The sequence below is a fragment of the Sinohyriopsis cumingii genome, chromosome 18 (assembly GCF_028554795.1).
Source record: "Sinohyriopsis cumingii isolate HCF-2022 chromosome 18, ASM2855479v2, whole genome shotgun sequence".
Classification (NCBI taxonomy): Eukaryota; Metazoa; Mollusca; class Bivalvia; order Unionida; family Unionidae; genus Sinohyriopsis; species Sinohyriopsis cumingii.
The window spans coordinates 100,130,104-100,153,738 of NC_142978.1; the positions used below are offsets into that span (position 1 = coordinate 100,130,104).

At 36.9% G+C, this 23,635-nt stretch overlaps 2 protein-coding genes across 5 annotated transcripts in view; one reads left to right on the plus strand and one right to left on the minus strand.

Annotated features, from left to right (window-relative positions):
* The window catches only part of LOC149777585 (serine protease inhibitor dipetalogastin-like), a 35,594-nt gene extending 19,062 nt beyond the window's left edge, over nt 1-16,532 (minus strand). The window contains exon 1 of one of the 2 annotated variants that reach the window (XM_089942215.1): nt 16,513-16,532. In XM_089942215.1, the coding sequence (XP_089798341.1) occupies nt 16,513-16,516 (4 nt within the window). In that variant the 5' untranslated portion in view covers nt 16,517-16,532. Of the gene's footprint in view, nt 1-15,883; nt 16,363-16,512 lie in introns of those variants that run through there. The other variant, XM_089942214.1, reaches the window with a different exon arrangement.
* Nucleotides 14,562-23,635, plus strand: part of LOC149777586 (proline-serine-threonine phosphatase-interacting protein 2-like) — a 71,292-nt gene continuing 62,218 nt past the window's right edge. Inside the window, exons 1-2 of one of the 3 annotated variants that reach the window (XM_089942209.1) lie at nt 14,562-14,664; nt 22,174-22,274. In XM_089942209.1, coding sequence (XP_089798335.1) covers nt 14,569-14,664; nt 22,174-22,274 — 197 coding nt within the window. In that variant the 5' untranslated portion in view covers nt 14,562-14,568. Of the gene's footprint in view, nt 14,665-16,867; nt 17,221-22,173; nt 22,275-23,635 lie in introns of those variants that run through there. The other 2 variants (XM_089942211.1, XM_089942210.1) reach the window with 2 other exon arrangements.

Sequence of the window (23,635 nt, forward strand, 5' to 3'; positions counted from 1 at the left end):
AAATAAAATTACATACAGCGACGGTAGCATACTCGAAATTATCCTCGTTGTTATCAGCGAGTCTCAGTGATGGAATTATATCTGATTTCGAATTTTCAATGATGACCAAAATATACGATGAAGGTATTAAAGATACAAGTATCAATAATGACAGAATTACTCCAGCAGATCGTGACCAACACAACTCCGCCAAAGATAACGATGATCTCGGTAAGTTCAATTAATCCTGAATTTAGTGTTAATTTTCCTACTGCAATTCCAGTAAAAGAAATAGCACTAGCTCAATTACGGGTATATTACAGCTGGCCAAATATCAGATCAAAATCGTTTCATGGTACACCAGCAAATAATTCGCTCGTATTTACTAACAAGAGCAAATCCGATGGAACACCTGACTGGGTTGTTGTTGAAATACCAACTGGCAGTTACCAGATTGAAGAGATCAGTGAGGAATTTGCGCGTAGAATAAAATCAATAACGGGAAAGGAATCAAAAATATCAATTAATGTTCATGAGCCGACGTTGTCCTCGACGGTTGAAATAAACTCGCCTGATTATGCCGTTGATATTTATCAATCTTCAATCAGATCAGTGCTAGGATGGCCGGATGTTCCCCCGGTGTATGAAGGACCACCAGAACCGAAAAAGTCTGATTATGTCACGGATAGACAATCATATCATCAAATTTATCCATTATACATGGGGGAAATACCTATTTTAAAAAGTAAATCGATGCTTGACAAGTTTATCTTTCGCGAAGATATTGAGGCATGGTCTTTTATAAATCCGGAGGAAGGGGGATATGTTTTGAGTTTTGATCGGAGTGATATTATTAGATTTTTTCAGGAAATCAATCAAGAGTGTAAAAAACAACTAGATCAACTAAATCAATATTTTAACGAACATATTTTTGACATATCAGCGTCATCGCGTGAAAAAATCATCACGCGTGTGGAAAGATTAAATCAGCTTATATCAGACATGGAATATTTTAATAGCCGAATAGTTCAGGCGATGGTTAGTCTTTTAAAATCACATAAAAATTCTGATACAAAGGCATGGTTAGAAAAATATAAAATAACAGAAGCCGATGTACCGAATTATAAATTCCCCGGGTATAGTGTAACCGAGTTAAGAAAATCTGTCAGTGATGTCATTGATGAGTTTTTTCCTAAAATACTCCATGCATGGAGAAAACTAGCACCATATCCAACTGTTCTCAGATATGATAATGATCCACACGGCGGCGGAAGACACGTATCCCCGCGGATCGTTAATATAACATCGACGGTCGCGGTCAATCTGGTTTGTGACGTAATCGATGGCAGCTATCAAATAGATCTCGGAAGATCAAATCAAGGTCAACAAGGATACATCCTGTACACGTTCACACCACAAGTTCCCCCTGGAAATTTAATCGTGCAAGAACCAACTAATCCCGTGTATTTGCGGTGTCACAATAATATGTTAACACGAATCAATTTTAAACTCACAGACCACCTTAATCGCTTAATTGACATACGTGAAGAAGAGCTTGTGATAAATCTGTATGTAAAGTCGTAAGACTTTTGTCGTAAAGACTTTATCGTAGATCTTCATGTGGAGGAGGTTTTTACACACGAGGATTTCTTAACAGTTAGAAGAACATTTGTAACAGAGATCAGAATCAAATTCGATCAACTTAAAAAAAATAATATTTATTAATTTTACTGAAATTGTACAAATTACTTGATTTTGACTACCAACTACCCCCTCAGAAACATAAAAATGCACGAATTACTTGATTTTGACTACCAACTACCCCGTCAGAAACATAAAAATGCACGAACTACTTGATTTTGACTACCAACTACCCCATCAAAATCAAGAAAGTTCTAACCTTGTCAAATTGTTCCTAACAAATTTTATTTATTATAAATTAATTTTATTTATTTATTTACTGAGATTTTTATTTTTTTTTTACTAAAATACAACGAAATTGCTCAATTTTCCTGATTTTGACTACCAACTACCCCGTCAGAAATCAAGTAATTCGTGCATTTTTCTTTGATTTTGACTACCAACTACCCCGTCAGAATCAAGTAATTTGTGCATTTTTCTTGATTTTAGTAAAAAAAAAATAAATCCTCAGTAAAAATAAAATTTATAATAAATAAAATTTATAATAAATAAAATTTATTAGGAACAATTTGAGAAGGTTAGAACTACTTGATTTTGACTACCAATACACGTGGTCAGCGTTGACATGGACCCCAGTTACCAAAACTTTCATTTTCATTATCATCAGTAACGAAGTTACCTTGGATCGTTTCATCAGTAACGAAGTTACCTTGGATCGTTTCATCAGTAACGAGGTTACTCTGGATCGTTTCATCAGTAACGAAGTTACCTTGGATCGTTTCATCAGTAACGAGGTTACTCTGGATCGTTTCACGATCTGACATTATTTTTCTTAATAGTCTTATGCGGGTACTAATCGTTTTCTTTGCCTCATACTCGTGGGATAATAACGACTTAATTCTTTCTACGGCGGTAGAAAGAGGAACGAACTCCTTCACATGATCATCTTCTACGGTAGCTAGCGACTGAAACATTGCCGATTGAATCCGTTTCATGAGACTGTATTCAGATGATAGTGTGTGTGTCCCCATGGTTTTACGTTCTTGTAAAATCTCAAAGTCAGAAACTATTTTTTCAGGATTAAGTTCATCAGATATATTAATTCCATCTTTTTTTAATTTTTTAATAGCGACAATTACATCATTGATATTTTCATGGTTCATTATATAATATATAAATCTTTAAAATAAAAAAATATCCCTAGAACACCTATCGAGTGTATTAGCGAGTTCGTCGGGATGTTTCAGGGACAGCACAACCAAGAACTTGTAGCTTGCCACCGCAATCTACCAAGTTCATTAGGCAAATATTCCCTCTACGAGAGCCCCTAACCCGCCAAACAACGGTCTAGAGGCCCAAGAAGGAGGACAGCACAACCCTCATTAAACTCGTAGCTTGCCACCGCAATCTACCAAGTTTAGAGGATATACACATAACATATAACTAACTAAGGACAGCACAGTCCTCATTAAACTCGTAGCTTGCCACCGCAATCTACCAAGTTTATCGGACATACATATAACATATATACAATGAATGAAGAGCCCCTATCGAGTGTATTAGCGAGCTCAGATTATGAATACGGCACTAACTAAGGACAGCACAGTCCTCATTAAACTCGTAGCTTGCCACCGCAATCTACCAAGTTTAGAGGATATACATATATACAATGAAATGGTTATATACAATGAATGAAGAGCCCCTATCGAGTGTATTAGCGAGCTCAGATTATAAATGAAGTACAAACATATAACTTAACTAAGGACAGTACAAACATATACGCTCAGCAAAATCACACCCACAATAATTAATCCAGTGGGTGATACGAAAATATGTATCAACCACAAGTCAATATTGTGGTTGTGAATTTGCTGAGCGGAGGGGTTCTTGCGGTTCCACCCACTATTATAAAAATCGCAATTATGCGCACCACCGACAAATTGTCAGCCATGGGGATTCGATCCTGGACCGCGAGCGTCACAGTCCAATACCATACTGATCGAGCTATCAAACATTGTTACGAACATATGTTTCGGAAGTTAATATATAGCTAAGGAACCAATATTTACACTAAACAGCGGTTTCTGTATTTGTAGCGGTTTCTGAATAATAACAGTTTCTGTATTTATAACAGTTTCTGAATAATAGTTTCTGTATTTATAACAGTTTCTGAATAATAGTTTCTGTATTTGTAGCAGACCGAAAATCAATAATAACAGTAGCATTAATGCACCAGTCAAAGAACTTTCCAGAATTGTAAGTTCAGTGAACACACAACTGCAGGTCAATTACAATGAGTAACGGTTTCTGTTTACACACAGCTTCCTACGGATCAATAATATTATCATGTGTTGTATGATGGGAAAATATTTAAAAACCATAAATAATACTTCTACGAGTAATTAGTTACGATGTAATTAGTTACGATGTAATTAGTTAAACTGACTAATTACGATCATAAAAAACCAACCATCTACGAAGAAAACTATATATTACAAAGTAATCTCCCCTTAAATCAAAAATTCAGTAGTGTATGGAGGACCTACTGTGACATAAATTAAAAAATTAATTCAATGTGGTGATGATAGTTAATAATGTGGTGATGATAGTTAATAATGTGGTGATGATAGTTATTGATACTGAAATGTAATTTTCTGTTTATATTTTTTCGAGAAAGTAGATCTGGTCATATTATCTGCGACGTATTTTACCACACGCGAGTTAATATCAAAATATGTCGCAGCCGCGTTCATAGACTGAAACATAATTTCTTTACCGGTTTCTATGTTTGTAGAAATTACCACCCTCTTTCCGATTGTCTTATATCTTCCTGTATTTCCACGTGTATTATTCTCACTGTGAGAGATAGCTTGTAAATTGGATAAATTATTGTTTTGAGGATTTCCATCAATATGATCAATAACAAGACCGTCTTTGATCAAACCCTTGTGACACTCGTATGTGAAACGATGACAGAGATAATTTTTCCTTCCAGCAGTAAACATTAGATAACCAGTATTAATGACAAAACCAACTTGTCTCTTCAACTTGCAGTGTCTGATGATACCATTAATATTTGATTCATAGTTTGTTATGACAGGATGTGGGACAAATATATTTTGCTCCATTATAATAATATTATATGTTTAAATCATTGTTTGTCTGAAATCTTGATATATAATCCTCCACGGATTTTATAGCGTTTTCACCGCTATTATTTTTTTTGTCATAATATCTTTTAAGTTCTCTGAACCGTTTCCCGCCGCACTTCCCACATAATTTTGTCTTTCCACGTACTCCAATACCACACCGTAGACATGGTATTGGTCCTAGACTTCCTCGTCGTATGTTTTGTGAGTGCATCCAACAAAATTCCTTTCTACAGGATTTGTTGCATCGATTTACTGAGCCGATCATCAACCATCTACATTGGGACATTGTATATATATATATAATTTTCTTTATTTAAATATTTGTTTTAATTATATGAACGAGTTTGAGAGATTATCCCAAACTAGGTCTGTTAAGTATAAATTCAACCTTGACAGATTATCTTCTGACTTGCCAGTACGAGATCTGGTTGATCCGAAAAATAAAAGTTTGATCTCGAAAATTCATGACGCTAAGAAAGAATTTTACACGGATGGTGCATCTCATACATGGTCAACGTTCAAGATTATACGCGCTGACGGAGTCAAGGACGCTGTCACGGACGCCACAATGAACGACAAGCGAGCGGCAACTATCATTAACTACATCGCTGAATACGAGGGCAATCAAAAATATTTCTTCAGAGTAAAATTTATTGTATTAACAGAAACAGATAGTTGGATTATCCGTGACAAATATGATCCTGTCCTTGGTAATAATAAAACTATCATATTAAGTAAAAATTCCAGACCGGGTCTATTGACTGGTATTGATAAACCGTATTATGAGCGAGCGTATCCTGTAACAGCAGTTATTTATGGAATTTATGAGATAAATAAAAAACCCAACGTTGATAAACTAGCGCCGATGAAATTATCATCCTTGACCTTGTCAAGGCTAAATTGTGTAGCTGAACGAGTAATAGAACACTTTACAAACGCGATGCGTGGAAATGGATTAACTGATTTAAGGCGTGAAAAAATAAACTCGTGGGCTGATTCAGTTAAGGACACCGGTGCTACAATAAAAGATGTTGCTGAGTTAGGAAAAATATTAAAATTTCCAATAACTGTGGCGACAATAACGGGAGAAGTACTGTACCAGTCGAAATATAAATCGAAGGGAGCTCCAATAAATATTATCGATCATAACGCGCACGCATGGACTAACGCGGTAACAATATTTCCACGTGATCGAACTGTTAGATTTTACCCCACAGATAATTCTGGGGCAGATAATTCTGTGGCAGATATGAGTATGTTTGATTTTATCAACGAAATAAGTAAAACCGATCCTGTATCGGTATGGTTATTCAAAAGTAATGAGGAGGGTGAATTTGATCAGTTTGTCAAACCGAACGGTGAAATATATCGCACAGAATCCCTCCATGACGAGATGAAAAATCTTGCGACGTTTTTACAGTGCAAGCACGCGGAAAATACTGACAAATTACTAACTAATTGTTTTACCGTTCCATCTGTTGCGGCTCATTTCGCCAGAGAACGAAATTCATGGAAACCAACACGATTTGATTTACTCGAGGACGTACGTGCAAGTTGCGTCGAATATGGACATGGCGGATTATGGAATACCAAATACAATTACAATGATGTTATTTCGGTTGATATGGTTGCATGTTATCCAGGAAGTTTTCTGGGATACGGAGATTGTTCTACGTACTTTGAAAGATTTGGTCACCCTACAAACGAGATGACGCGAGTGGCAATTAATGGACCATTACCTGATTTTGATCTGGCTGGATTCGCCTGTATTGAGTCGTTCGAGTTTAACGAAAATCTTCACAAGATTTGTTATGTTTGGTTTGGCAGACATTTTTGTGAAAAACGTTGGGCACCTATAGTTTTGTTGCGATATATGCTAGATTGTGCGATACTGACATCGTTGGTGGTCAGTGAGGCAATTATATCATATCATGCACAGACCAAAGTTTGGTTGCCCATGTCAGATTCTGAAGTTATTAGCGAGTTTAAGGATGATATTCCTAATAAACTCAAAACCGCAAAAGATCTCGGTAGAAAAATTATAGGTAAATTTACTCAAGGTGGTGCATATGATTATAAAAGACATCACGCACGATTAATTTTAGATGATGCCGAGTACGATTTTATAATTGCTGATACAACGGCGAAAAATACATTTGTAAATCGAGAGAGTGTTTATTTATCCGACGGAACAAAATTAGGTACGATCGTTAGTTACATAAATGACGTATCCCCGCAATATACTCATCTAAGATCTTCCATGTTGGCTTATGTTTCTATAAATTTATTATCGATGATTAATAGATTTCCTGAGACCGCAGTCAGAGTCGCAACGGACTCATTTTATATTTCAAGTAAATATTTAGAACCTGTTATGAAATTTACAAGTAATGATGAACGATGGGGTTCGTGGAGAATAAAAAAGGAACTATTACACAATTATGTAGAATCAGCAGATGTTCCAGTGAGAGATGTTTATCGTGAGGGTAATAAAATATCAGAAATGTCGAAAGCACCATCGTTGAGTGATCCAATAACTAGATATAAGACAGTATATCTCAATGGACCTGGTGGATGCGGCAAAACAACTCGAACGATTAATGTTTTTAGAAATTCAGATATAATCGTGCTGACACCCACACATAGACTTGCACGTGAGATGAAACAGCGGCAAGTACAATCGTGCACGTATCATAGTTTCTTTCGGTGGCGCGGAGATACATGGACTCCTCAACGGATGGGGGAAAAATATATACCTAAAATAATTATTTGGGATGAGATATGCACGGTCTCATTGGATACATTAAAAATGTTTCTTGATTGGTTGTTGACAAAAAATACCGCCATAATAATGTGTGGCGATCATGGTCAACCGCCGCCTTTTGTTGGACCATCTCCACATGATTGGTTAAAAAATTTCGTTGATTATTACGAAGAAATAGATGATGATCATAGAGCTCTTGATGCAAATTTGAAGGAGTTTAAAAAATTAATCAGATTACAATCAAACAAAATTCAGTGTGAAATAATACGTGGAGTGATCTCAGAGACATCAATGAGTGATTTTTTGAACTCATGGAGACCCAACGATTTGATCGTAGCAAGTAGAAAGATAATCAGAGACGCTTTACAACAACAGTTATTTCAACTGCATAAAGAACAATATTCAGAACTACCCGTTCCGTTATGTTATAGACCATCAGATACACGAAAACAGAATATTAATGTTGATATTCCAGGACAGACTGAGAAGCAAGATCTCGTATTAAATGATATTGTCGCCGTTGATATCAGTGTAGTCGAAGATGCATTACACGCTGACAAATCTCCATGGGTGTTGGGATACGCCATGACGATCCACTCGTCTCAGGGATTAACTATTTCTGACACACGAGTCTGGATTGTAGACGATCGCATCGAGTGGTCAAATTTAGTTTATTTAGCGGTATCGAGGGTCAGAAATATATCTCAATTACGTAGAATTATAATTCCCGAAATCGTTGATAAATTTAACATCATCGATGATGATATAATAAGAAAAAAATTAATCGGATACAAACAATCTGACAAAAAAAATAAACGTGACTTTGATCTTGATGTTGAATTTATTATTGAGTTAAAACAGCAGCAGAATAATCATTGCACCAGTTGTAATTGTATAATGTTATGGCGGTATTCGAGTAATGATTCAAGACAATTTACCGTAGATAGAAAAGATAATAGTCGAGGTCATACACGAGAAAATACCATGTTAACCTGTCTTGAGTGTAATCGACGTAGAGGCGCTAGTGCTAGTTAAGTGATCGAAATCACCGAAGTGATCGCGGCGGTAGTTGTGTATCCGCGGGAATTATTTGTAGTTGTTCACGTGTAAATCCACGTTGAGGAGCAGCAGAATCTAATCTGTAGATTGCAGGTCTGGAAACGCCTACATTTCTTCCAGTGGATCTTGTCACGGTAGATATTTTGTGTGTGGTAACACTCCAAATAGGATCAGTTGCTCTCGCGCTACCACCTTCAAGTTCACCAGGCTCATATAAATATCTGACTGTAACATCACCTAATATTTTTTGTTTTCCAGCATCTTTTCGTTGTGTTGGTATATTTTTTTTTGTGACCGCGCTAATGGGTTTCATGTTGGTTGTTCGTGTGATTTCATTATTTAATGCAGCTATCACGATTGGTAATCTTGCAACCCATTCACGAGATCTCTTATCCTGAATAAATTCCCTCGCGTATTGATATCCAAATAACCGTTCAGCAAGTGTTCGATTAAATCGCTCAACAATTGCTTGATCACGGTGAATTGCAGTATGACCTCGTCGTATTTTGGTATTATGTTGTTTCATCAGCGATGATACTGGACCAAGAAATTCCTTACCAGGATCAACCTGTAGTAGCTGTGGCCATCGTAGACCACCTTGTGGTCCGAGTCCTCGTTGATAAATTCGTTCAAACGCATCGGCTACTTCAGATGATGTTTTCGCCGATAGCGGCTCTGCTTCTTTATATCTACTTGCAACATCAACTACGGTTAGCGCGTACTTGTAAGTTTTTCCACGCACAGTATCATGCGGTAAAAACAGAATATCAGCTTGATGAACTTCATTAGGAACACTGACATCGAAATACGCGTACTGAATTTGTTTAGGACGTGGTAGATAAATTTGCCATATTGCCTGCCTGGACAACCACGTTTTAGCAGTAGAATGTTTAACCGATGCTGCATCAGCGAGTTTACCAATTGCTGCTTTGCCTCTCCAGTATCCTCTCGGCGAATAATAAATTGATTCCATTATTAATTACCAGCCCCAATCGCTAATTTACCTTTCATCGAGGATCTTACTAACCAATTAGCTAATGATTCTCTAATATTTTTATTTTTTATAGAATTTAATGAATGAATTAATTTTACATCTGCAATATGCCTATCTTGTAGATTTTGACTTTTATAAGCTACATCATGAGCATGACAAGCTCGATCAATAGCATTTATTGGTTCCTCGCCTGGTTTTGGTTGATCTTGATTATCGAGCCTGATATCGAGTCGAGTACCAGGACCGCAATAATTATATCCTGGTAGATGTTTTTCTCCGCTGTATTTAGCCCATGGAGCACCTGGAAACTTTGACATCAAATTAGCAATATCACCACCCCGCTTATTAGGTAAAAATGAAAATTTCTTTCTACAGCATACAGAACATTTTCCACCGTACGCTATTTTTTTATTTTTTGTTGTAACCGTAGCCAAATCAATAGTTGGAGTTTTAACTTTACAGCGTAAACAATATAAATTCATGTTATAATATATATGGATATAATTGATTTCTCAGCAACTCGGCAGCGAGAGCCAGTTAAGCATCATCCTGCGCTACCGAACTCCATCAGAATGATTATCATAGGACCATCTGGATCGGGTAAGACGCAATTATTACTTAACCTGATAATGAGATGGTTGAAATGGGATAAGTTGTATTTAGTAGCACCATCCGTTGATGATCAACGATGTTATGATGTACTTAAAGATTTCAATGAAAACGCGCGATTACTGGATGAAGATAATGATGTTATAGAGTTTATAACCGATATTGATGAAGCGCCATCCGTAGATTCCATAGACGGATTTATTAATAATTTAGTTGTATACGACGATGTGATGCTAGATAAACAATCAAATCCAGCCAGAATATTTTCCCGAGGTAGACACAAAAATACAGACGTGATCTATGTTACTCAACGATATACACAAATACCAAAAGTGATCAGAGACAACTGCAACATTTTAGTTGTGTTTAATGGCGTAGACACACACACGTTGCGAAATATTCATCAAACCTGGTGTGGTGGTGACATGGATATAATTAAATTCAAAAATTTCTTCTCACGAGCGCAAGCTACCCCGCATGGATTTATAACAATAAATTTACATGATCCAAGAACAAGATATCGTGTGGGTATTGATAAAATATTTGGGTAACTGGGGGAGCAGCAGAGAGGGTACCTACCAACGTTGGTCGTCAAAAAAATAAACAAGAAATAAATAAACACGTAGAGTACTTTATTTTTTCAGCTACTATTTCGAACTGAGGTTTTATTAGCACAATCGGTCATTGCAAAAATAAACATCTCAAGGAAAGTTCATTTGTAAAATCTGGACCTTTCTACAAGATGATTTATTTGTTTGTTTTATTTGTTTTGTCGGAATTCTATGGTCTGTTCACCCTCTCTGCTGCTAGAGTTCACAGGACTACGATAGGGTTCCGCTATACAGTTTCTATCTTTGCACAAGGTTAGACTGGTAAAGAAAGAAAAAAAAGAATTTCAGGGTTTACTGGCGGATTACTTTGGCTGTTTGAAAAAAAAAGACCTCGCGCATCTTAGGTCTTATTAAAATAAATTTTAATTCCGTTTATTTTGTATTTTTATAGTTGATAGATGGGATTTTGTAGTATAGTTGATAGGTGAGATTTTAAAGCATAGCTGGTAGAAAGAATTTTGTAGTATAGTTGATAGGTGGGATTTTGTAGTATAGTTGATAGGTGGGATTTTCTAGTATAGTTGATAGGTGGGGTTTTTCTAGTATAGTTGATAGGTGGGATTTTGTAGTATAGTTGATAGGTGGGATTTTCTAGTATAGTTGATAGGCAGGGTTTTTCTAGTATAGTTGATGGGTGGGATTTTTCTAGTATAGTTGATGGGTGGGATTTGATTTATACAGATACAGGTTGGCTTTATTATAGATGAACATCTCTCTAAACACTTCTGGAATTTAGAGGTAACTTGTAAAGATAGACTATTTTTTTCACAGTATATAATTTATTTATTGGCTATTACTGTAGTAAGTTATGTTTGCTCTGGAAAATTCATTATGTCCATTTTAATAAATGCTAATTTGGACTAGTTCAGGTTCATTTTTGAGCACATGCGATCAACCATTTCGATCAGCTTTCTGCATTAGTCAGTAAGTTATTACCCTAATACCATATCTGAAGTAAAATTCAGTTAGATTTCCTGAAAGTAGCCCAGGCGTATGTCAACTTTGTCTTCAGTGTGATTGTTGCAAATGCAAACAATTTTACCTTACAGCTATCACTCTCTCAGAAGTACGTAACGACTATTTAGCGGAACTTGGATGAAAAGTAATATGATTTCGATTGAAACATCATCTCGATCTCCGCAGAAAGCATTGATTTTGCAAACGTGGACTACGTTAAAGCAATAATGTTAAAGGTTCACGTAACTTCATCCATTAGATCATGCATTTATGCAAATGGGCATAGGTGAACTTGGAGCAAAGTTCGGAATTATCGACGCCATGTGTAATCATTCAGTGACAACTTCAATATTTTGAACAACGCTCTACAGAGGTGTATCAGCATAGCATGCTGTACAGAGGTGTATCAGCAGAGCATGATACAACTCATGCGTCCTGCCATAAAGGAATTATGGCCATTAACTAGGAACAAGATTGAGCGAAAGAATTGTACATATGTATATACGTGAGCTATCTTTGAATGTCTGTTTACTAATGCAAAGTCGCTAAAATGCTTTTGCTATCACTGGAAAATTGCTATACTCGGACTTGTCATGTGCTACTGGTGTGTACCGAAGCACAAGTATATCGCATACTGTCTGTCCGTCTGTCTCCAAGATATATTATCATATTTTCCAAGACCAACAGCCAAAACGTTTTTTTGTTCGTTGGCATCGTCAGCATCGCAGCAGCCCTTCAATGGAGCCATTGATGACAATTCTTCCAAGTTCCAATATTTCAACGTGTCTAAGGTAGAACTCACCGAAGATGACCAGACATTGTGTACCAGATCCATGCCTTTGAACTTAACTTTGCCCATACAAGTTACATTATATCTTAAGTTACTTGACAGTGTTTGAAGCCACAATACAGTTTGTTAACAAGAAGCAGCCACGGCATTTCGTAGTATAATTTTCTGGAAGGACTCGCTTTGTGGGTATTTGATTCACTCCAGACCATGGCAGCAACGAAAGTCATTTCCACCCCATAAATTCGGACCAACTTCGTGTAGAACTTTACATTGCAGTAGCTCTGGTGAATAAAGTAAACGTCATCTTGTGTGCAGAATTCGACAATTCTCTGGAAGTCAACAGTTTCAGAGAAGCGGTTTTAAACGTTTGAAAGAAGAAGGAAAAAAGGAAGGACGAAACTCGAAGGTACAGAGATAAACGATCACAAACTACAATAGAACACGGGAGCACAGCCATGATATCAGAATGGGTAGACGAAGAGCAACACTTAGTCTCCTGGTTTGCGCGTCACTTAGCTAAAAGAATCACATATTTGGCCATGGTAATCGTTAAGGATGTTAAATCAACCATCCGAGAGAAAAAACATCAGGACAAATATCTGATGATGAATTCGATGACAAGTTGGAAGAATACCTGAAAGATACAAGGACTCTCATCTAAGAAAAAAGGTTTTTGAAAAAGTGGCATAAAATCTCAAGTAAGCATTCTTTACATCTGCTGGGGTCTTTAAAGATTAACACGTCGAAGATCTCATGTAAGGAGTTGTCCCTTTGTCAACTTAGTTTCGTATTTTGCATAGGGGTTAGATTTTTAAAGAGAAAGAATTACCCCAGTTTTCTTCGCTGGTTATACTGGCTATTTAAAAAAATACATTGTATTTCGTAGGTAATGTTCTTATTTTGGTGTATGATTGACGAGTGGAACGTGGGTAAGAGAATATACAGATTGGCTTTACTGCAAATGTGCACCACTCAAAAAGGTTATTTTCACTTTCTGGACATCAGACGTACATAGTTAAAACAAAGAGCTGATAACTTGTTTACAATTCATATACATGGCAATTCATTCATTGGACTTTGAGAAGCTGGTAAAGTCTGCCCTGGCAAAACTCATTTTCCCTATTTTCGTACCTGCTAAACATAATGTATTTTAGACTAATTCAGACTGATTTCTTGCGCACATGGGGGCAGTCATTTTGATTAACTGTGTGCTTAAATCATGTACAATTTCCACAGTTACAATATCCAAAGACGTTTTTAGGCACAGTTTCAGAGAGGTATGTCAACATTCTGTCCACTGTGTATGTTGCAAATGAAAACAACCTCACCGTAAACCCGTCACTCTCTCAGAAGTTCGGAATATCTGTAGAGCGCCCCCCTTACTTGACAGATACTTTCCAGGGAAAACGTCAGTTGTGAACTGATAACTTATCATTATCCGTGGGTGGGTGGGTGGGGAGAAATGGGTTAATAATAAAATATATAGAAATATTTCCCCCTTGCCCCTAAATGCCCCGACAAGGGGATTACACCACGCAATCTCGAACTATATTAAACACCTCGCGTCTTTCAATTTTACAGCGCATAAACTACTTCTGAAGGCGTTGACTGTGGGGTTATTACTCCGCGCGCGTGTGTGTACAATTTTGGCAATTATGGTGGTGAAATTAGTACATCAGTATTAGCTTTTGGTAAATCGTGACAATGCTGGCTGATAATCTTGCAAATACTGTTAAAACGCAAAAGAACGTGTCTGAAAGATAATTGTATCAACAGTATATATACATATAGTTGTTATTTCAGGCCAATAATGTACACTACATAGAGATCTGATCGTTGCAAAATGGTTTTCTGGTACAGTATTCTTCAAAATCTCAGTAGACGCATTGAGAACGGCACGAAAAGTCTTTCACAGTAAGCAGATGTGTACTGTTCAATAAAAGAAAAGCGAGGGAACGCAATAAAGAAGTGAGGGAAAGCAATACAGAAGTGAGGGTAAGCATGTTAGTCACATGCGGGAGCGGGGACGATGGCGAGCGCCAAAAAAGTACGGAAATGCCCATAAAAAGGTAATGGAATACCGTTCCTACAGTTCTACATGCCTGATGGTAAGTTTTAATTGTATGTTAAGTATCACGGTTTTGTTGTTAATTTATCAGGTAGAATATAGAACTCAGCTGCGACGCAGCTCACATTTGACACTAATTTGGCCGATATCCGTCAGGGCATAGTGTAACGGTCGAGATAGGTCTGGAATAATTAGACATATATCTGTCCGAATAAAGCGCATAGTGTAACGGTAGAGATGTGTCTGGAATAATCAGACCTCTATCTGTCCGAATATAGTGCATAGTGTAACGGTCGAGATAGGTCTGGAATAATTAGACATATATCTGTCCGAATAAAGCGCATAGTTTAACGGTCGAGATGTGTCTGGAATAATCAGACCTCTATCTGTCCGAATATAGTACGTAGTGTAACGGTCGAGATAGGTCTGGAATAATTAGACCTATCTCTGTCCGAATATAGTGCATATTGTAACGGTTGAGATGTGTCTGGAATAATCAGACCTCTATCTGTCCGAATATAGTACGTAGTGTAACGGTTGAGATAGGTCTGGCATAATTAGGCCTAACGCTGTCCGAATATAGTGCATATTGTAACGGTTGAGATGTGTCTGGATTAGTTAGACCTATATTTGTCCAAATATAGTGCATAGTGTAACGGTCGAGATAGGTCTGGCATAATTAGGCCTAACGCTGTCCAAATATAGTGCATATTGTAACGGTTGAGATGTGTCTGGATTAGTTAGACCTATATTTGTCCGAATATAGTGCATAGTGTAACGGTCGAGATAGGTCTGGAATAATTAGACATATATCTGTCCGAATATAGTGCATAGTGTAACGGTTGGGATGTGTCTGTGAATGGTTAACTGGCTGAAAATACATCAAAACATATTTTTCTTTCCTTTTCTCTCTCTATTCATATATCTACTTATCGGTCATTGTATCAGTCTATCTTTATGTTCTTGTGTCTAGTTACGTAGCTTACTATCTACATATATAAAGGAAAACATATCTGAATGTATACATATAGTTAAATAAATACTGCTGGTTTTTCCTACAAGGAACGTCAGGTCTGTTTTTCTCTGAAAACTAGATTGTTTCGTCTTCTCTGCAAACCTAGACCGGCCGTTATTTTATCAAGAACGATCTAAGTTTCGAATGCAGCAACGATTGGAGTTGGTTTGTAAAAATACACATTGCTGTTATCCAGAAGTTCATGTCATATGTCAAAAGAGAACATGTCAAATGTTTTACTTACCGTTGCGCATTTCCGAATCGATTCAGTTTACATTGATGTGCTTGTACGTCCAGTTAAAAACAGAAGAAAGAAAAACTCCAAACACATTTTAAATAGAAGAGCGTGCATTTTTCATATGTTAAATTAGGTATAGATATAGTCAGGGGCGGCCCTATAATAGCTGCCAGCTACCAGCGCCTAAGGCTCTAGGCGAACCACGCAATCGCCCCATCCCCTTCAAAAACCCTCTTCTGAAATTTCGCGTCGTAGGTAGCCGCCGAGTTCCAATGACGGGCCGACATGCACATAATTTCATCGAAGTTAGGCCTGTGATGCACGTAGAGTTGAAGATCCTCACCCTGTCATGGGTCACACACACTACGCACAGAAAAATACTCCTCCACGCTACTTAATGACAAGTACAGTACATATTTAGTGTAATTTTGACGAAAATAAACAAGTATAGCACATAATGGACTGACTCTAACTTCTGCGGTGGGTGAGATTTTCTGGCCTTAAAAAAGCCTTAAGATTCTTGCCCTGAATTATAGGGAAAATACACGATTTGTATCCATTACATTAGTTGCCCCATCCCTAATATCATCAGATAAAGTAACAAAAACATCGGCTAGAAACAAAATCCAGCATACCCATAAGCAATCAAATGGTTGATCCCTAAACCGTCCCTGCAACAACAAGCGACTGTTCATGCAATGCAAATTGACTAACTAGTGTCTGGACAGCGGATATCGTCCTAGCAGTAGTGTGTTACCGCCGAGAGGAATGTTAGTAATCTTAAACGACAATCATGAATTAACGTGTCATTAACTTTCTCCATCCTACCGTCTGTCTATCTATTAATGTCATATATTTTTCTGTCGGTGTGGATGTCCGTTAAAATTTGTATACAGATAGAACTTATCAATAGGAACTATACGGTATACACCTGCATATACTACCTTGATCGTCTGTCGAGTTTGTAAGACTGCTAAAACTAGTCACGCTTACATGTATACAGATGTCACATTACGATAAACACCGCTTTAATAATTTGGAAACGAGTCATTAGCCTATCTTTAAGTATATTTGCCCGTCGATGTTGCGTTATTAAAACCGTTATTATTTTTCTTCTGGACAACTCACTTGTTACGGACATGTACATATCTGCAATGTATGTTTTCGTACTGTAACTAGACTTACACTGACACACGAGACAAGGAAGTGTTAAAACGTCGCCATTCGACAACTGTGTTATCATTGTGAGTATAATATCAACATTATAGCGTATCAGATATAAGAGGAAGAGACTTGGTTCGAAGATGACGAGGCCACAGAACGGTTTTATGGATTCATTTTGGGTAAGTTTTGCGGCAATGTAGCAGAAGTGGTATTCGTTTTGAATTGTAAGTATTCAGTACACGACACAGTTATACAACATCTTGTGTAACAACTGCAGCTGTAATCAGGGACTAAATGCAAGGCTCGTTGTAATGGTGGACATAGCATTTAACTGGCTTTATCACTGTCAGCATTTCTTCGGTTTACTTCCCATCCCTGTATATCTGTAAAATAGGCCTGTTTTCAAACCCCAAACTGACATTTCAAGGGGACGAAATGTTATACATTGCATAAATCAACTCTGAATTTCTTGAAAATTCGCAAAAGTGAAACTGATGCATTTGACAAGATATTTTTCAATGATGTCGAGGGTTTTCCCGAGTTTGGATCAGTATTGACCCGAGTCAGAAATAAAGGGCTTTCGCAAAGTTTGCTCCAAAGAATCGTCTGACAAAACGCTGTCATTTTAAAATAAATCACGGAGGTATTGGAACGATTTTTATGCGAACAATATAGACATATTTCAAAATGAAATTTTTATACTTTTGATGATATATGGCCATCCTTTTTTTATATATTTTTTTTTACTAGGGTGAACATTGTGTTTAGCTCAATGAACAGACTGATCAAAAGTTTTGACAGAAGTCCCGAGTTTAAACGGAATTCGTTTTTTCTTCTTTTTCGTTCCTTGATTAAATCAGACTGTCAGAATCAAGTCGACTCGTTGAAGTTTTTAATATCGATAAAAATATTCCAATGTAGCGGCATTTACTTATCGATCTGTGACATCTTTCCCATTGCTGGCTAGAAGATGACGAATCGTCTTGATACCGCCTCTAGCATGTCGTAAGGGGTGACTAATGGCGGCAACTTATTTGCTGTGGGTTGTGTCCAGTGTCGACGAAGGACATGATCCTGAAAGTTTGGCAGAGAAAGGCCGGATTGTTTCCACTCCAATGCACCACAATATTTAGGCATCAACTTCAGCTAGACGGGAGCGGTCAGAAAGACCCGGCCTAATCAATCGGTTAGTCACGCCAAGCTTCAGAGGCTATACCAATAACAGCTTCCGTCTCCACTATCCACATGTCTTCTTTCCCAGAACTAATCACAGAGACGAGTCGCTCTTGTTTAGCTAAATGTAGAGAACATATATGGCTCATGTGTACCGCCTTTAGTATTATCCGCTAGCAATGTGCACCCAGACTACTGGCTGCAACACGTTCACGTTTAATGCATTTGACTTCCACCCTGTGACACAAAAGGTTTTTTTAAAGCGTGTAATCAGTTAATAATTGTTCTGATAATTTACACCAGAGTAACACTTTGACTTGTAAAAGAATACATTTTATGAGCAAATCTGTAAACCTATATTTCAATTGTTTTACTTTTGACATCTTAGCTATTCATAGTCAGGATTACATTTTTTTACGAAGATTGGATGCATTCTTCTTCCTGTTGTTTTTTTAATTTTTTTAAAATACGATTTTAATCTTCACATTTTTTAAAGTAACGCTTTTCTATGCTATACAAAGGAATGTGCTGACGTTCAGCTAAGCACTGTAAATGCATATATACGTGTGTAGCCTTATAATAGAGTCACATATGATTGCGTGCTCAGGTAAGAAAACCCAGGTGAAATTACTTCTTGGATATATATTCCTTTTGGTTGAATGCGAAGGTTGATATTTAATTTGATAAATAATCCAGGTATAAGCTACGAATGCGTAGAATTTCTTGATTGAGAGGTCAGATATAGTTGAGGTACCGTAGTTTTGTGTGTAACACATACCAAACTGCGGGTAGCAGAGACTTTGGAGTTTTCTCTGCTCTATATGTTCAAGTTAAAGGCGAGCAAATACAATATTTATAGGTTACTGCATTTGTATGGGAAAATATGAACGAGTTTTTCGAATGGAAATTCTGCACGACCTTGGGAGTGCAGTATATCCATCCGACAAAACGAATTCATAATTTTCCCATACAAATGCAGTAACCTTACTATTATATGCTAAAAAAATTTTTTTAAATTCTACCTAATGCTCAATTATATTAACAAAATACACTATAAAAAAACAAAGTAACTGAATGTAGGCCGTATTCCAAACTAAATACACAAGCGCAGATTCATCATTACACAACAACAACTATATTATTGCGCACATAACCCCGCCCCGATAAATTTGAACTTAGTCGCGCACATGAAATACATCGGATTGAAGAAGCGAGGGAGAAGCGTCTTGACATCTGCAAATGTGTTTCTGCTTCTTCATTGAATGTTTGTAATCATAATGTGGGGAAAATATGAAGTCTTTCAATTGCAATTATCAAAAAGACGCTATGGAATTTAATGCTTATTTCATTCTGAGTGCAGTAAGTAGAATGTAATTGCACTTATCATCGAAATTACTGTACAATTTCGAAATGTGTAATCAAGATTGAGAACCTATGACATGACTCATGTAATATGGATTTGCAGAACTAAGAAAGTACATTTAGTGGAAATTCAGGATGTAAAACTGTTAAGTATATTTTTGCCATTCTTATTACCAGCTAAAGAAGACAGTATATGACTTGTCACTTCTATATTATTTGCAAGGACCCTTTCTTGCGTCTGTTGTATCGCTAGCCTAAATCCGAAACATTATATCAATAAAGTTAACGCGTAATGCGCCAAAGCAGCTGGTATGTGGCAGTGCACGAAACATCTGCTTTAGTTCATTCAGAAACAAATTTAAACAACCACAACGTAACTCGACTACTACGCGAGTGTGCATGTTTTGTTTACAAATCAAAAGTGCTGGCGTCTGCGTCCATTGTTTGATTACAATAGAAATTAGTTCCTTTATGCACGTGAATGCAATATGTGTATTTGAACGCGAGTTCAGTATCGGGTAATACTGCACGATTCTGACAATGTAAAATTAACGGAGAAAAAATGACCATATAATAATATTATATGCTCATTCTTTTCTCCGTTAACGTTACGTTGTCAGAATAGTTCAGTATTTTACGATATTGCACACCTTCATATTCCATTCACGTGCATAAAGGAACTACTTTCTACTGTAAACAAGCAATGGACGCAGCCGCCAGCACATTTGATTCGTCAACAAATCATGTACACTCGCGTAGTAGGCGTTTTACGTTGTGGTTGTTTAAATTTGTTTCTGAATGAAGTAAATCAATTGTTTCGTGGACTTCCACATACCAGTTGCTTTGGCACATTACGCGTTAACTTGGTGTAAAGACAAAGGAAAGCAAATAGGCTGTGCAAATCCATCATTATTGTCTCTGGGCCAACACCGTTCAGCTGAACCGTTTCCTTCTTAAAAATGTGTCTCAATGACCAGTCGCCATGACCGTGTCTCTAACGATGAATTGAAAACAAGCAACACAAGCAAACTATATTTATTCTTTTAGTTTGTGTTAATTTAAGTTTTTACATAAAGTCACTGAGTCTGAACAGTTGAAATACTGAGATTAGATATGACAATGTACCCAGTAGTTATAAGTACCTTAACAACTAATACTCATTAGGAAAGGATCAAGTACTACCAATTTACCTATATTTAATTATATGAACGTTGTCAGTGATTAATTGGCAATCAATCAATTTAAATTGAAATTGATTGTTCTGTCATCAATAAGACCATCAATTTGGATAATAAAAGTAATTTACATTATTCTAAGTGCGAAAAATAATAATTTCATTCGGTTATCAGTGTGTGCGTAGCTGTAAATGTGTCTTTGAGAGAAAGACATCAAACCGATTCAGGACATGTCCAGGTTAATTTGATTACACCTGGAAAGAATGTGTGTGTGTGTGTGTGTGTGTGATTTTGGATTTTTAACGTAGTCTAACAATTTTTCAGTCATATCGCTAAGATGTAAGCAGTGTGGCAGTTTATAGTGATGCCTAGCACTGGGGCATCATGCCACAGACATATAGCATTATGACCCGCCCAGTCACATTATCCTGATGCCAGGCCGACCAGTCCTAACACTGGCCTGTTAATGCTGAGCACCCAGCGAGGCAGCTGCTTGTGCCATTCTTATGTATTTGGTATGACTATGTCTTTGTTCGAACCCGCGACCTCTCGCATCCGGAGCGGTCTACGTGGAAGATAACTGGAAGAACTCTCTGCCTAAGAGGGAGTTTTCCTGTATAGTATAGTGATCTCATTGAAGCGTCACCATCAAGCTACTGTTACGGAGAAAATGGGGCATTTCGCAACAAAGTATACAAATATCGGGACATGTAAATTCAGAATCTATCACATAAACCTCATTCTCGCCATTCATACTAGATTAATGTAATAAGATTCCTTCTTTCGCGACGCACTCTATCTTGTTCTATTTATGTTTTTAATAGTATTTGTGTTCCAAGAGACATTACGACCTTTAGTGATGACGTGTTACAATAGCTGACTTTCTGTTAGCCTGTAACCGTACTGGATAAAGCTGTTGTCCAAAAATACACACCAGTCTAGCTGTCCGATGAGGAACATTATGATAACATTAATTCTAGTGCAATAAATAAATTACTCAATAATCACAGAGATTATAACAAAATATTTTAATCAGTGAAAAAATGGGTATTTATGTTTGCTTGTCCGTCTGTTTTCTGCAAATTTCTTTGCGCGTTTGAGCTCATGTAAGTACGTACGTATGAATGGATGCTGCATTTATCACTGTATGAATGGATGCTGCATTTATCAATGTATGCATGGATGCTGCATTTATCAATGTATGAATGGATGCTGCATTTATCAATGTATGCATGGATGCTGCATTTATCAATGTATGCATGGATGCTGCATTTATTACTGTATGCATGGATGCTGCATTTATCAATGTATGCATGCAGATCTGCAAATATGTACAAAGAATATACCAGTTGACTGACACATAATTTATTTTCTGCCGAGTGAGGTTAGAATCTTTAATTTATTTACTTTATTTCACCGTAGGACCCGGAGTTCACAGGTATAAGAGGATGGGAAGCGATAGTCAAAAGAATGAAGGATGGGAAGAAGGTTTGTGATGACGTGGTAAAATTTGTTAAAGAAAGGTACTCTCTCTCTCTCTCTCACACACACACACACCACTTGTGCAAAAGCCAATGATAAACAGTCCGAAGGTCACTCGATGCTTACTTAAGAAGGAGTATACGGAACAAATCATGCAATATTAAATGTGTAGATACGAATAACAACAGAACAAGAATACAAACTTTAAAAAAAAAACCCACAACCCCAAACATTTAGTTACAAAGCAGTGAATAGCTAAAGAACGAGAATGAAATATACCATACTGTAGTGGATAAAAATAATTATATTGGATACTAAATATTATATTGATTTAATTTAGTGAGAATGAAATTACCAATAAATTTACATAACATATTTAGGTCCAATTACGGGCTATTATTTAAGGCTTAGATTGCGGTATAATCATAATTACTTATACAGTTGGTTATTTTCAGACCTTTTCTGCTGCGCGAAGTATAACAATGCAGAAAATACAATTAAGATTAGTTCTGAGTTTGGAGACACAATTGTGGTTATACTATTCTTCTCATTTTCGAGTGCTCTTTTTATTACGTCTTTTGCACAGCGGCTAGTTCATCGGTAGTCCTTCATAACGACCGATTTCCAAGTTAAAGTTATGCGATATATTACATCTATTGCACAGTCGCTCGCTCATTGGCATTCCCTCATAACAAACCGTTTCAATTGGCACTCTTTCATAACAAACCATTTCAACTGGCATTCCCTCATAACAAACCGTTTCAGTTGGCACTCCCTCATAACAAACCGTTTCAATTGGCACTCCTTCATAACAAACCGTTTCAACTGGCACTCCCTCATAACAATCCATTTCCATATTCAAGTTATTTGATACTGCTCTGAATCAAGTTAGTGCAATTTTATAATGAGTTTTAGTTATCACACCCGAGTGTCCCCTGCACATGTGCTTCAGTTATCACACCCAAGTCCCCTGCACATGTGCTTCAGTTATCACACCCGTCTCCCTTTCAAATACTAATATTCTTCTTCAGCTAGATGATATCCATTTTGGATTTTACTGATCAAAACTATCTCATGTTTCACTGATTGGAAGCACAATATCAAATTGATTTTTCAATACAAGAAAATCCTAGATTAGCCTTAAATGTCCAATATTTCCCAATTAAGGTTAATCAACATCACTTTTTATGTTCTGTCTATAGAGCTATGTCTATTTGCTAAAATTCAAGTCCATTTTTAAAAAAAAATATTTTCCCTACACTGGGTATCCCCCTATTTCACCAAAGAGAACATAAAAAATTAATAGATTCTTTTGTCACCCCCAATAATCGTCTGAAAAATTTGGTATAAATTTGTTCAACATCGTGTCATGGATGGAAACCCCATATCACTAATACCTAAA